Here is a 16,358-nt window from a genome sequence, read left to right as displayed (position 1 = left end):
CAATCTTGGCTTTAACATCGAAGAGTATCAAACTGGATATGATAGATGGCAGCACCGAAAGCCAGTTTACCCACCACCTCACAACAATATTTCCCTCCAAAGGACATATCCACAATTCCACCTAAATCCAATCTCTATCGAAAGGTAGGATCCTTCTACTATGAGGGTAGCATTTGGAAAGAATGTCTTTCTAAACCGAGGAAGAGAATGGACAAGAAAAGAATAGATGATCCACATCTTCAAAAGCATTCCTATAGAGACAGCAGCTAGGAGGGATTGAGATCATGGTTCAAGATCTCGCTATTTTCTCGGTTTTGGCAAGTCTCGAGACGTGACCATAGTCGATATCAAAGTGTTCCAATATCTCGGCTGAGATCTCGGTATCTTGCCGAGATCTCGACCTATATCTCGGTCTAGACCAACTTAAGTGATATAAAACCCTCCTCTTGACGAGATTTCGACCCCATAGTCGAAATCTCGCTCTGTCTCGCCTCTCTCGGTCTGCTGTGAAGGGAAAACACATACAACGTGCTTGTTTGGTTGTTTTTTTGGGGCAAATCTCACCTCCAACTGAAGATTGAAGCTTCAACATCTCTCTTGGTAGTTGCATTGCATCTCAAGAACCCTTTTAGGTAGCTATTCATCTCAAAAACAATTTTTTTCATAGAAACATGACGAATACTTGTTTGTTGATTATGTACTTATTATATGTGATACAATGTCCACCAATCTATGGATTGATGGGCGGAATTATTTTTCTGTAAAATAAAAGGATTTTCTTGCAAAAAAAATTGAAAAAAAAATGGTTCACCACTCTCCATAAACCAGGATGAGGTCCATGGTGGACTTGCCTAAAGGAGAGGCTCACGTTGCCGATTCGCACCATCAGTTGGGGAGCAGCAAGATAGCATGGATGACAAGATTAGGAGCTTGACTGACAGTATTGGAAGCATGAGTATGGAGAGTGGTATTCATCATGGGGAGTAATGGCTTACAGCCTTACACCATCATCCATATATGGCACGGGGAGCACCAATTCCGTGTATAGTCACTATATTGGGTATAGTCAGTTTGCGGCCTTTGGGCAGGCCGGGTCTTCATCATCATTACCCTCTGCCTATGAGTATGAGGTTCAATCACACACTGAGTCAGGTTTTATGGAAAACATGTTTGGAGTCCTGGCCCCCAGCCATACATGTTGGTGCCGGTTCGGGTTCACGGGCACCATCTAGTAGCGGTGGCTCTCGATCGAGTTCCTTACGTTTCGGAGATCTATACTGTAGGTTAGGGTACCTCCAGTACGCTGATGATTCAGTTTATAGGGCTGTTGGGACGACTTCGAGCGTTACTTCCAGCATACTATGTCTGGCCGGCCTTTGTGACTCAATCAGGGCAGAGCTTGATTCGATAACAACAACAACAACGTGGTCGTTATGATGATCCGGCCTGACACTCGTTTCAGTACTAGCTACTCCCAAATGGTAGGACTTGTTACACACTTACACTTGTATTTGTTTAATCTGTCTTTTACTCTCGCTCCAAGTTTCTAATAATTATTAAAAAACCATCGAACCATCACCATGTATGATTATGAAATATGAATATGATGCCTAATGCTTAAATGGTTTATGGTTTGATGTATTTTAATTCCTAATGCTTATTTAAGTTGTTTTACACCTCTAATTATATGAGTTCTAAATATTGTGTGGCTTAGCCTAGAGTAGACCTCACATACGCTGTAGACTATCAACCTAGGGTCCGAAGTGAAAGTACCATTTTGGGTTTGAATTTGTAAAAACTAATTTTTCCATTGTGTTAAGAAGGCCTAAAATAGGGTGGATGTCAAGTTTCAGGACCTACTTTGGCCATATGGCCACCGAAACCCACCACCAAGTTGACATGGGAAAAAAATGCATCATCTCATCGAGATCTTGGTATATCTTGGTTTCGTGGCCTGGCGAAACTAGGGGCGAAACCGAGACCTAAAACCCTGACCGAGATCTGACGTTCCATGCGAAAGGCTTGTGTAGGGAGACATCATGAGAAAGCTCTCCAAATAGTGAAGCTGTGGTGAGGGATGTGCTTTTTGAATCAAACCATACTACTCCAGGGTATAGAGGAACCCCAAGCCCTGATAAGATCCCAAGCTGACTTGGCACTGAACCAACAAGAAGAAGAAGCCGACCACAAAACCAAATCGTCACTGGCGGATGGCCTTCTGCAGATACTAGGAAGAGCAGCCCAAATGGCCAATAAGGAGGAGGAGGGGGGGGGGGGCGCACATAAAACTGAATGATATCCGAGATCAAATCCAACCTGTTGAAACCTAATCTGTAAATAGTACTATCACTAACTGAGTGAAGGATTCTTAGGGAGTGCAAACGGTCCGACCAGAAACGGGTAGAGGATCCATCATCAATCTGGGAAGTAATAGCCTAACACGAGGTTAGAGTTGCAGGATTTTTCTCCAGACCCGAGAAACATCTGAGAGGGGAGAAACAAACCAAATAGAATCATTGCGGAGGGGGTGGAAATAGACCCAAATACTCTTCTGTCTAGCTGCAATCTTCCAAATAAGCTTAAGAATACCAACATTTTTGACATCTTTGATCTGTCTCAAGCTACGGCCCCCTTCTGCTTTAGGGAGGTAAATGGTGGATGAACTAATAGGGCAAAGAAATAAGGAGGAATCATAGCCCTTCCAAAGAAAGGCAGGCATGAGGGACTCCAACTTCGAAATGGTGGACTGCGGGAGACCAAAAATGTCAGGCCAAGAAATATAGGAGGACTGAAGCATAGATCTGATCAACTCAAGACAGCCAACAAAGGGAAGGAGATTGCCCTTCTAAAGGTAGAGCCTCTTACGCAAGTGGTCTAAAATAGGGCAAAATGGTGAGCAGTCAAACTGGAGGGGATCAAAGGAATGCCCAAATACTTAATTGGGAGGCTCCCCAAGGAGAACCTGGATTTCTCTAGAAGAAAAGCCTTAACAGAGTCAGGGACACCAACTAGGAAAAGGAAAGATTTGGAATGGTTTATAAGGAGGCCTGACATGCTTTCAAATTGACGCAAACATGACAAAATGGAATCAACTGAGGGGATATCATCTTTGGAGAAGATCATGATGTCATCGGCAAAGGCTAGGTGAGAGAGCTTGAGGGCCTTGCAATTGGGCATGGGAGAGATGAGGTGCTGGTTCATACTAGACTGGAGACTTCTAGAAAGAACTTCAAGAGCCAAAGTGAAGATATAAGGGGAGAGTGGACAACCCTGATGGATCCCAACAGAGGAGGCAAAGAAACCTGTGGGGGAACCCATTAATGAGTACTGAGAAGCGACGAGAGGAGATGCAATGACAATTGATAAAGGCAAGAGGGAAGGACATTTGGTCCAAAACACTGGTAATGAAGTCCCAAGCCAGAGAATCGAAAGCTTTATGGATGTTAATCTTCAAAAGAGCGGTTGGGAGGGTGAGATTTTTTGTCAAAGCCTCCAACTTGCTCATTGTAAAGAATGTTGTTGGAGATACATCTACCGGAAATGAAAGCTGATTGATCATCATTGACAAGGGAATCAACCACCAACTTAAGATGGTTTGCAAGAACTTTGGTAATAAACTTGTATAGGAGGTTACAAAGGGGGAAGGGACGAAAGTCAAATAGAGAGGAGGCACCTTCTTGCGTGGGGATGAGGGAAAAAAAGGTTTGGTTGATACCTTTGACTTGACTGGGGTTGAAGAAGAAACTTCGGATAGTCTTAACAAGGTCTTGTTTGATGATATCTCAACAGGAGGAGAAGAACCCCATACTAAAGGCATCAGGACCGGGGGAACAATTTTCTTTGTGACCGAGGATATCGGAGAGGATTTCCTCTTTAGAGGGGATGGAACAAAGGGAGGCAGACATGGAGGGAGGGGTGAACTTGTTAAGGAGGCCATCTGGAATAGCAGAGGGGGTGTTGAAAATGGAGGAGAAGAAGTTTACAGATTCAGCTTTGATTTCCTCAACTGAGGAGATGAGGGAGCCATCACTGGTCAAGAGCTTGGAGATGAAATTGAAGTTAGTGCGAGCTTTCAAGTACCTGTGGAAAAAGGAAGTGTTGGAGTCCCCAAGATTCAACCATTTGACTCTAGATTTTTGATGGAGAAAGCTCTCCTCTTAGGCCAACAAAGAGAGGAGCTCAGAGAGGAACCCAAAATTTCCTCAATAGCCAGAGTGACATTGAAGAAATTGATTTGGAGGCGAGACTCAAGATTAGTGAGATTGACCCCATGGTCAGCAACACAGGAGGAGATGTTACCAAACGAAGAGGAATTCCGAGCCGTGAGATCACTTTTGACATTTCGAAGCTTTCTAGAGAAGGCAACGAGGGGAGCCAAGTGGGCATGGACTGGCTTACTCCAGGCATCACAGACTACAGAGAAAAACATATGGGTGAGAGGACCGCATGTTAAAGAATTTGGACGGCTTGGGGCCAAATGAGATGTAGGGGTGGATGAGGACGGTGATAGGGCTATGGTCAGAAATACCTTGGGCATCAAAAGAGGCATGGGAGGAAGGAAATGAAGTGAGCCAGTTGGATTATATGTTGACATTTTTTGGTTTGAAAAACTTATATCATCATGTGTACAATTGTTGCCTACTTCATATCATATTCTTAAGATGCTGAGAGCTTTCTAATCTATTCTCTTTTGTTTGTTTTAACTTAATGTATTGTGGGTAAGATGAATTTGAACCTGATGGATATTGGAATATTCAATATCTCTAAGCTACGTATGCATAATACTCCTCACTTGTTCATTTAAGACCAGCACCCATCAATATGGGTGAGCTTTTTTGTTTTTGTCACACCCACTATGAGTTTTGTCTAGTAAAAAATCCAATTGATATAACTTGTAAATTGCAAATTATCATTTAGCTGTTGGTCTCTATTTGAACTAACTGATGCAGTTAATATTGCCCAATTAGGCCAATTGGGTCTCATAAGACTTTATTTTGGCCCATGGTTGGGTTCTATAAGCCTTGGCCTTTTTATTTTCAGGTTTATTGATGTAATGGGTCTTAAGCCCATATTTGGGGTCTTAATGCTGAATACGGGATTAATTTGTTATTAAGTGTTTTAGCCTAGGTAGAGTCCTATTTCTTTATTTATTTGTTGTTAAGTGTTTTAGTTAGGCTGGAATAGGTCTCTAAGAGTCCAGCCTTATTTCATTCTCTCTCTTTTATTATTTCAGTTTCCTAGTTAGTTTAAGTTACCTTATCAGTTTAGAATTGTTTTAGGCCTTTCCTTTTTGGAGTCTTCTATATAAGTTTGTGAGGCCAACAGCCTTGTACATGTTTTTTGAGTGATAAGAATAGGCTTCAGCCTTTATTTATTCTGTGGTGATTCGGAATGCTTACTGTGGTGGTGCTGTAAATGTCTGTTATGGTGATTCAATAGACTGACTGGTGGTGATTCCAGTCCAGGCCATAGGTGGTGATTCCTTTGGTCATATCCCTCTCGTGTCTTCTATCTTATTCTTCAGATTATAGGGCAGATTATTAAACCATGCACGCTTTCTTCTTTTGATTCTCAGTTGCTGTTGGGTAATTGTGGTGTCTAATGTCTATTAGTTTCTGCGCATCATCCCTTCCAAGATCAGCAACTCCTGCCTTTGACTGTCATCATACTTGAGATTCCTTGTTCTAGTAGGAAATCTCAAGACCTCTCAATTTCACCATTGGAATTGGTTGAAATTTTGTGGAGTTATTCCCCTATACTGATAATACCCTCGACCAGTTTTTTAGCCTTTTCTGAGTTGTGCTTGATAAGGTCTTAGGTTTCTCCATGTTCTGGTTCTGAAATTTTGTATTTGGAATTCCTATTTACTGTTGGATTCTTCAGATATCAGATTCCAACCGTTGGATTACCCTAAGCTTTTGATATCTGATTCTGTCATTAAAATAAAGCCTTCGACAAGAGTTTCAGCTAGCTGAGTTTCTGATTCTGTTTTATTGGTTTTCCTTGAATCTGGAAATGTTCCTTAGTATGCGATCTTGTTGTTTTGCTGGTTTCTGATACCTATGTATAGGTGACTCCAAACCACATTACTGACTTGTTCATTAGAGAACAAATGTGGGCAGTTTTTGCATTAAATTGTTATCATTATTTTCATTGTATAGTCTACAAAGTAAAATGAGTTTTGATTTGATTTGTTTGTGATGTACTTGTATCATTGTAGTATAATTGCATGTTGTCTTTTAACTGATTCAGTCACTTTAATCTAAAGGTGAGGAACCTTGGCAAGCCCGTGGAACTTGCTGGACAATATTATAAAGATGGAGCTGATGAGGTGTGCTTCCTCATTTATTTGCTCTTCCTTTATGGCTATGTGATTGGATTTTGAAGGCGTAATGCTTTAAGCATTTCATTGCTGCTGCAGATTAGTTTTCTGAATATAACTGGCTTCCGTGACTTCCCTCTAGGTGATTTGCCGATGTTGCAGGTGACCAAATTAATTTTTGAACTGCTGTTTCTTATTTTTTCTGATGGGATTCCATGTTGGCTTTTAACATCTTGTTTCATCTGTATCTCTAACCATTGAGTGCTTGACATGCATTATAGGTGCTACGCAACACATCAGAAAATGTTTTTGTACCTTTAACTGTAGGTGGCGGTATACGAGATTTCACAGATGGGAATGGGAGGTAACCTTTTGGTGCTTAAATTGAACCAGTTAACATTTGACTATTAGGTCTTTATAATTCATTATGCTTTTTGTGATCTTTTTCATGAATACCTTGGCATGTTAGTGGTAGAAAATCAAATGAAAATTGGCTCTTACTTCAGTGAGTAAAAATTTTCATATGTATCCTCAGGCATTATTCTAGTTTGGAAGTTGCTTCAGAATATTTTAGGTCGGGTGCAGATAAGATTTCCATTGGAAGTGACGCAGTTTATGCTGCAGAAGCATATTTAAAAACTGGAGTATGCCCTCAACTTTTCATAAAATTTTTCTTTGATTTCTCATTCCCCCCCCCCCCGCTTTCTTCTGATATTTTTGAAAATGATTTTTAAGGTAAAGACTGGGAAGAGCAGCTTAGAACAGATTTCTAGAGTGTATGGTAATCAGGTATATGAGATTATCCAGTTGTTTTGAAACTACTTTTCTACACAATTTTTTGAGCATGCGATTTGATGGCTGTAACTGGTCATGGTTTGTGTGCTACTTCTTTAACATACTCAAAGTGACTGGATCCAGGTTGATTCATACTTGCTACTTCTTTTCCCTTCTCTTTTAACCGATCCTTCTTGTCTGGGCGGATACGAAATTTGATGTTGCTATCTTTTTAATATAAAAGTGTATCTCAAAACTATCATCTTGTTATTAGTCCAATTGATAACTTTTTTTGCAGATAATAACTTCAAAGACCATATGCTTTAGTTATTTATGTGTTATTACTTATTACTAAAGTTTTAGAACCAGACTGGGTATAAAACCCAAATACGGCCTGGGAAAATAAAAAATTGGAATAGTCAAAACAGAACAAAATGAAGTGAAAAAAAAAAAACTCCTAAATAGCGAGGTCGCAAATTAGTGTATTGGTTGGTGTTTCCCTACTTAAGTAGTAATAGGTTTCAAGTTCAACTCATCATAGATGCACCTTGTGACAATTATCAGAAAGAGAGAACCAGCACAACCAAGAAAAGAGATTGAGGAAGAGGAGAAAAGAGGTTACCAGAGAGTTCAACAACCGATGACAGCCTCCACCTTTCCAATCTTATTTATAGATAGCCAATATATTACAAGAAGCTTTCCTATTTAGGCTAGGAAAGTACAAAGCAAAGAAAATAGAAGAAGACTAGACTACTAGACTCGACTTATAGTACCTAGAATCCTAACATAATTAGGAAAATTGAATAAGATAAGAAAGAGAGAGTAAAGAAGGAATCCACAATAGAGGGACTCCCTCACTCCCCCTATCATGGTTACATATATCTATAATTTAACACTCCCCCTCAATCTGGAGCATACAAATCACCCATGCCCAGCTTGGAACAACCCTTTCGGAATGTTGGAGTGAACAAAGACTTAGCGAACATATCACCAAGCTGATCACCGGAGGAGACGAACGGAGTGACCAATAATTTCTTCATAACAACTTCTAGTACAAAATGACAAACAACTTCAATAAGTTTGGTACGTTTGTGGAACACTAGATTGCTAGCAAAATAGATAGCAGCTTGATTATCACAAAATATCTTCATAGGAGAGGTAATTGGAAACTCCAACTCTTTGAGTAAAGACTTCAACCACATAATTTCAACATCAGTGTGAGCCATAGCTCTATATTCAGGTTCGGCACTGGAGCATGCCACAGTAGTTTGTTTCTTGCTGCACTAAGTGACTAGGTTACCTCCAACAAAGGTACACTAACCAGTAGTGGATCTTCTATCACTGGCGGAGCCAGCCCAGTCAACGTTAGAGAACCCTACCAAATCAACCTTTTGATGTGATTTATGAATAAGCCCTTTTCCAGGGGCACCTTCAAGTATCTTAAGATTCAACAAGCCGCCTCCCAATGAGGATTCTTGGGAGATTGCATAAATTGACTGAGGACACCGACAACAAAGGAGATATCTGGCCTAGTAATAGTCAAATAAATAAGGTTACCCACTAGTCTCTTGTACTGATAATTATCCTCAACATCTTCTCCATCATCAGTTCCAAGCTTCTGGTGAGGGTCCATAGGAGCATCAACAGGTTTGGATGCAAGCATATCTATTTCAGATAAAAGATCCAAAACATACTTTCTTTGTGACAGACTGATACCTTTCTTATTGGATAGCACCTCAATTCCAAGGAAGTATCGAAGAGGACCTCAGTCCTTCATTTGAAAATGCTGATGTAGATATGATTTGGCTGCTGCAATTTATAAAACATCATTCCCAGATATGATTATATCATCTACATAAACAAACATTACTACAACCTTGGAATCCTTGTGTCGCACAAATATAGAGTGATCAGAATAACACTGAGAAAAACCACAGTGAGTGACAATAGTGCTGAATTTGTCAAACCGTGCTCTAGGGGATTGCTTCAACCCATAGATAGCTTTATGTAGTCTGCATACTTTTGCACAATTCTCCCCCTGAGCAACATACCCAGGTGGTTGCTCCATGTAAACTTCCTCCGAGAAATCACCATAGAGGAAAGCATTCTTAATGTCCATCTGATAGAAGGGTCAGTCCAAATTAACGGCAAGAGAAATAAGGACACGAACAAAATTCAGGCATGTGATGGGAGAAAACGTCTCAAAGTAATCAACACTGTATGTCTGAGATTATCCTTTGGCAATAAGACGGGCCTTAAAACGTTCAACAGAACCATCAGGATTGTATTTGATAGTGTAAACCCAACGATTCTTAACAAGGTCCTTACTGGGAGGTAAATTCACTAGAGTCCATATGCCTTGAGATAATAACACCTCCATTTCAGTGTCCATCGCTTCCTTCCAGCTAGGATGAGAAATAGCCTCACGGTGATTGTGAGGAACAGAATTAGTAGAGAGGGAAAGGCAAAATTATGAAATGGAGAAGGAAGATGAGAAATGGACACATACCACTCAATAGGATAAGCAGCTAAGGAGTTTTGGGTACAGTAACGCTTACCTTGACGAATGACAATAGGGAGATCAGAAGAGACTAGAGAAGCAGGATCCACTAGCAAGCCAGGTGGAGCGGTAGCAGGTGGCATGGGAGTAGGATCAGGGACCACAGAATCAGAAGCTGATTGGGAGACAGGTGGAGCAGGGATCGAACTAGCAGGAGGCACAGTCTTATCGCGTCGCTGATATACCTGTAGGGGTTTGCAAGGAGGAACATCTAGTAGAATAATTTCTAGAAGTGGAGGAGGATTGGGCAAACCTGCAGTAGAAGGCAGTACAGAAGGAGAAAGTAGGGTGTATTCTCGAAGAAAGTGACATCAGCACTAATGTATTGTTTATGGGAAATAGGGTCGTAACATTTATAACCCTTTTGAGTTCGAGAATAACCAAGAAAAATACACTTAACAGCACGAGGAGAAAGTTATCCATTTGAGGAGATAAAATTTGAACAAAACAAAACACAACCAAAAACACATGGAGGTAAAGAGAAAAGTGAACCGGTTGGATCAATCACAGAGAAGGGGGACTTGTTATCTAACACAGAAGAAGGCATCCTATTTATGAGAAAACATGCAGCAAGTATAACATCACACCAGAAATGTTTGGGAACCTGCATGTGGATCATAAGACATCAAGCAACTTCTAATAAGTGCCAATTCTTACGTTCAGCTACCCCATTTTGTTGAGGGGTATAGGAACAACTAATTTGATGAATCATGCCATTATCAAAACAAATAGGAACAACTAATTTGATGAATCATGAATCATGCCATTATCAAAACAAAATTGAGAAATTTCTTTTTAAACATACTCAAGAGCATTATCAGATCTAAATATTGTAATGGAAGTATCAAACTGAGTTTTTATTTCAGGGTAAAAAATTTTGAAGACATTAATAAATTGAGGCCGATCTTTCAACTAGAAAACCCATGTTGATCGGGAGTAATCATTCATAGAAGTAACAAAGTAATAAAAACCAAATCTATTCCGGAACGGACATGGTCCCCAAATATCGAAACAAAGATGGACTCCTAGACACACTTCTAGAGGGAAAAGATAATTGGTGATATTTTCCTAATGCATAGGCTTCACACTCGAGACGGGTAATGAACTTGCAGCTGGGAACCATAAGCTGAAGCTTGGATAAAAATAGATGGCCTAGAATAGGGGTGTCAAAAAAGCCCAGCCAGCCCGAGCCCGCCCTGAGCCTGGACAGGGCCTAGGCCCGGTTTTTCAGCCTGCAGGGCGGGCTTGGGCTTCATACTACCCTGGCCCTGGCAGGGCAGGGCCGGGCTTGGGTTGATGCCTCAGGCTGAGCCCAATCCTGCCTAGACCTATAGTGCATATATATATATATACAATTACAATGATAATGTATATAATTACTGAAATACAATTATAATTTAGGGTCAATCAGGGCCAACATGGTCTGGCCCGGCCCAATCAAGGTCAATTAGGGCCGGGCCTGAGTCGAGGGTTGATTAAGCCCTGGCAGGGTCGGGCTGGGCTTGGGCCGAGTTTAAGACCCCTAGGGTTGGGCTGGGGTTTAGGGCAAGCCCAGCCCAACCCGGCCCATTGACACCCCTAGCCCCAGATGATGATGCCATTGAAGAAGAGATGAACCACCATTAAGTGTAGCAGCTACAATAGAAAGTCCCGTGCCGTCCAGGTAATAAAGAACCGCTGTTCAACCCCGCTATCAATCATCCTCCTTGGCTGAAAGTCTTGAAAAACACAATAGGAAGGATTAAAAGTTACGGAACAGTTACGTGCTTTAGTAAGTTGGCTCATAGATAAGAGACTTAATGGTAAACGAGGAACATGAAGAACAAATGACAGTGTCATGGAAGTGGTAGGAGAAACAATGCCATGAACTGTCACCTTTGTAGAGGAGCCATCAACAAGGATAACAGGAGAAGATTGTCGAGTTTCAGTAATATATGAAAATAAATTGGCCTTATCAGTCATGTGAGAGGAAGCTCCGAATCAATGATCCATGGAGTAGTGGTAGTAAATAAAGCAGAGTTACCTGTATGAGCTAGAGTGGCTATGGAAGTAGTAGCTGCCTCAAGCTGCTGTAGACGTTTGAGGATCTGATTGTAATCATCTCGAGGAACAGACACAGTGGAGGCAGTTGCAGATGAAGCATCCCCAGTAGGTCCTCGCTCGGTAGAGTTATCAGTCATAGCAGTGTTGACTAATTCATTAGCCCATTCAGGATGTCCATGTTTGGCCCAACATGTATCAATAGTATGATTTTGCTTGCCACAATAGGAACAATGACGAGAACTTTTATCAAACGATTGTCCACCTGTGCCACGACCACCAGTACCACGGCCACAGCCTCGCCCTTGGTCACAACCTCATCTAGATGATCCACGGCCTCTACTAGCAGTAAAGGCTGAACCTTCTTTGGGAGATGGGGAAGGTTCACTTTTGGAAACAGTATATGTACGTTGAAGGTGAGAGAATCTCATTCAGTGAAGAGGCTTTTTCACAAGCCAGGAGCTGACTCTTAACATATTGATACTCAGGATGCAACAGCCTCTTGGCAACATGAAATTCAACATGTTGGAGTTCTTCAATGATACCTTTGTAACTGCTAAAATATTCATTCAAAGACTTGTCACCCTGTTTACAATTGAATAATTTCTCGTACAACTCATAAGTACTAGAAATATTTTTCTCCTGAGAAAAGCTTTCTTTCAAATCATTCCAAACTCCTTTCGCAGGAGTATGAAACATGACATTAGCAGCTATAGTAGGGTCAATACTGTTCCACAACCAAATATTGAGTGTCGAATTCGCACGCATTCAGTTCTCATATGCCCTGAGAGAAGCAGGATCTTTGGTATCAACTGTAGAAGGATCTTTAGTTAGGTATTTCATCTTGCCTTCGGCATGAATATAGACAGTAACAACTTGAGACCATAGCATGTAATTTGATACTCCATTCAATTTAATATTGGTGATCTGAACATGAACAAAATCCATCGGAACCTTTGGATCAGCCATCATGCAAGTAGGTAGAAAGGGAATTAGAGATAATATTCACCAAGTAGTCCACAGTCAGTGGAACAGCAGTTGAAGAATATCAGTAGCAGAATAATGATAGCAGCAGCAGTTTATATTGATGATAACCAGTAGCTGATAGGAACAACACCCAGATTTGGGTGATTTCAAATCTTAGAATCAATAGCAGGTCAGATAACCTGAAATAGTGATCGAAGGAGAGCCTGATGTAGGGGAATAAGTTCCCAAAATCTCAACCAAATTGAATGGTTAGCTTAAAAGTAATTGCAGTAAGAAGAGATCTGAAAATAGCCCTAAAAATAGAGCATCCGCAGATCACTTGGAGAAGACAGATTGCAGAACATCAGACCAGTAAAAACCTATGAGAATTGGATCGAGTCTACCTTAGATATAGTCCAAGACTCCAAGTAACCCTCAAAATATGAGAAGTATCAGATTTAATTTCAGATCTCAGAAACTCCAGAAAAAAAATAGCCGCAGGCTTCATAAACTTGAAATTGATCTTCAAAAATCTATATTCTTCATCATCAGCAGTGTAGGGGTATAGGAGTGCCCTAGTTTAATTCATAGTTGTCAATAACTAGGGCAACTTGAAGCAGGTAGGCAGCTTATGGTTGCTGCAACCAAGGATCGAAGTTTGGTTTAGAGAGAACAATCAAACCAGGGTTTGAAAAGAAAGTTTTAGTTGTTTATTGCTCTGATACCATGTGACAATTATCAGAAAAAGAACCAACAAAACCGAGAAAAGAGATTGAGGAAGAGGAGAAAAGAGGCTGCTAGAGGTTCAACAACCGATGGCAGCCTCCCCCTTTCCAATCTTATTTATAGATAGCCAATACATTAGAAGAAGCTTTCCTATTCAGGCTAGAAAAGTACAAAGCAAAGAAAATAGAAGAAGACTAGACTACTAGACTCGACTTATAGTACCTAGAATACTAATATAATTAGGAAAACTGAATAGGATAAGAAAGAGAGAAAGAAAGAGTGAGTAAAGAAGGAATCCACGATAGAGGGACTCCCCCTATCATGGTTACATATAGCTATAATTTATCGCACCTTTATAATAAACTTCTGTTAAATTAAAACCAGTGAATCATGCTGGCTGGCTTTCTAGAACAGGACGGTTTTATGAAAGTTGGGTGGTTTGATTACGGTTTGTCTTTTGGCAGTATTATGTCCAGGTCAAACTAAAAAAAAAAAGTGTAGTTCTAGTTTAATCTGGTTTGTCCTCTGGTCCATTCTGGATTAAAAAAATATGGTTACTAAAATATTGGTTGTGAACTAATTAATTTGCTAGAGCTATAATTATGTGTTCTATAACTATACTGTGAGAGCATCAAAACTTGGTCCGAACCAATAGCCCAAACCAAAACCCCCATTTTAACCGAAACCAATTGATCATTTGGTTTGTTGGTCTGGTTTTGGTTTCAGTTGGGCTTATCAATTTAATCGGCCCAAGCAGAAACTGAACTGAAATTTTGTCCGACCTGTTAGCCCATTAAAGACCAATACTAAAACCCTCCACCATCTGTCTCTCTCATTATAGACTCACCTTACCTTCTCTTCTTAAATTTCCTATGTGGGACTAAAAATGAGTGCATTCATTCTCTCAGTCCTTTCTCCTCCCTTGGAGTTAGTTTTTTTAGTTTGACATTGGAAACTTATGAGAGGGATTAGAGAATATGATGCCTATGAATATCATGGTATAAAATCTCGCGAAATTTCGGCGATATATTGCCACATTTCGTATATCTCGACATGTCCGAGATACGAAACACATCCGAAACCAAAAAATACAATATCTCGTCGATATATCGTGGATCTCCCGATATATTGCGAGATATTGAAAAAGTGACAAATAGTGTGACACTAGGGGCCATTTTATACCATATTTCGCAGCTCTTGGTCGATATTTCGACCAAGAGCTGCTGAAACTCTATTTTTCTCTCTTCTTCCTCCCTTCCAAGCCTCATCCAAGCATTGTTGAAGCTCCTTGTCGCCGGGAAGACGTCGGAGGGTCATCTAAGCTCATCATCCAAGCCTATTTTCATTATTTAAGGTAAATTATATTTCTCTAAAACTATTTTTTTTTAAAATACTTTGTACAAATGTTGTTGGATGTTGATGATATTAATATATGTTAGACACCGGAGGCCGATCTACAACCTCACGGTGTCGAAATTTTTTTCCCATATGTATTTTTTTTATTTTTTTTTCTGGTTTTAAAAATTCATTTTCCTACAACTAAAATAGAAAATAATTAGGGGTAATATGACTTAGATGGTAATGAATTAAATATATGTTAGACACCAATGGCCGATCTACGGCTTCACAGTGTCGGATTTATTTTTCTGCTCTTAAATAATTATTTTAATTTTCAGAAATTAAGAAAAATATAAAAAAAAATTAAAAAAACAGAAATAAATAAGGAAAAATATGAGTTTTAAGTTTAAAAAATAATGAAAAAATATGAAAGTTATTTCTATATGTTTTGAGATGCATTACATGTATATCATGTTTACTAATTTTTGGTTTTGTTGTGTTAGGTCAATACTTATATTAACATTATATATAAAAAATTGGTTTTAATTATGTGAAAAATATAAGGGGTAGGGGAAAAATATTAAATAACTATACAAGTGTATTAGTAATCTAAAAGTGTCAATTGAAGTGCATCTACATTAAGTTTTTTAATTATTTGTGTTACTTACATTGCAGTAAACAAGTATCATTATGGTGGATCGTGATAGACAACGTGCGAAGGGCAAGCAAAAGGTGGGGGAAAGTAGTCAACAAAGGGGGCGGAGGGAACAAAGAGAACAGAGGGAACAAGAGAGACCAACCAATTCCAAGATAGGGGTGACATCGCATGGTTACATGGTACTCCCATTGATGGGGATAAGAGAAAATCTATATGTAACTATTGTCACATGCAATTTATGGGAGGTGGGTCCAGTAGACTTAAACAACATCTGACTGGAGGATCTAAAGATGTTGTAGGTTGTCATATGGTTCCTACTGAAGTAGCCAGGGAGATTGGTGATAGTTTGAGGGGAAGAAAGAAGAGGAAGGCTGACAAGCAAAGGATAAGAGAACAACTTGAGGATACAGTGAGGAGTTCGATGGGAGGAGGAAGACGATATAATGATGATGATGATGATGACTCCTCTGATGATGATGACATTACAGTACCTGATGACATACAAACAGCAGAGGAGGCTAGGGATTTTAGGCGGACTGTTTCAAGGAGTAGAGTAAGTTTTCAAGATGATCAGCAGAGACAAAGAGTAGGGGGTAATGGAGGAGCTGGCAGTTCTGGAGCTCCTAGAACTTTGAATCCTTTTAAAAGATCACAAAGTGTGAGGGCAGCCCCAACACCTCTACCAGTACCAGTACCACCATCAACATCTGATCCTAAATTGCATAAGAAGAAAGGAAGTAGTCAACCCAGAATCAAAGGAGCATGGAAGGGGATGAAGGGATTGGTTAAAGAATCAATAGCTAAGTGGATGCTATACCATACCATCCCAGCAAACACTGCACAAGGCCCCCATTATGATACCATGATAGATACCATTGCAGAGGCTGGCCCAGGATTCAAGGGCCCCACCCCATATGAGGTAATGAATGTTTATCTACCTCAACAAAAGAGTGAGATTGATGAGTACATTAGTG

General features: G+C 40.1%; 1 protein-coding gene and 1 long non-coding RNA gene across 4 annotated transcripts in view; one reads left to right on the top strand and one right to left on the bottom strand.

The window, feature by feature from the left end:
- Nucleotides 1-16,358, top strand: part of LOC122642884 (imidazole glycerol phosphate synthase hisHF, chloroplastic) — a 33,694-nt gene that overhangs the window by 8,467 nt on the left and 8,869 nt on the right. For 2 of the 3 annotated variants that reach the window (XM_043836507.1, XM_043836499.1), the window contains exons 10-14: nt 6,269-6,331; nt 6,422-6,484; nt 6,604-6,686; nt 6,858-6,966; nt 7,058-7,111. In XM_043836507.1, the coding sequence (XP_043692442.1) occupies nt 6,269-6,331; nt 6,422-6,484; nt 6,604-6,686; nt 6,858-6,966; nt 7,058-7,111 (372 nt within the window). The remainder of the gene's footprint in view (nt 1-6,268; nt 6,332-6,421; nt 6,485-6,603; nt 6,687-6,857; nt 6,967-7,057; nt 7,112-16,358) is intronic. The other variant, XM_043836514.1, reaches the window with a different exon arrangement.
- Nucleotides 5,794-6,259, bottom strand: LOC122642903. The gene is made up of 2 exons (XR_006330127.1): nt 5,899-6,259; nt 5,794-5,867 (listed from the first exon to the last, which is right to left on the bottom strand). It is a non-coding gene; the product is annotated as an uncharacterized LOC122642903 (long non-coding RNA).

Source organism: Telopea speciosissima, chromosome 1, assembly GCF_018873765.1.
Source record: "Telopea speciosissima isolate NSW1024214 ecotype Mountain lineage chromosome 1, Tspe_v1, whole genome shotgun sequence".
Classification (NCBI taxonomy): Eukaryota; Viridiplantae; Streptophyta; class Magnoliopsida; order Proteales; family Proteaceae; genus Telopea; species Telopea speciosissima.
Note: the sequence above shows the minus strand (reverse complement) of the source record. Positions and strands in the feature narration are given on the sequence as shown.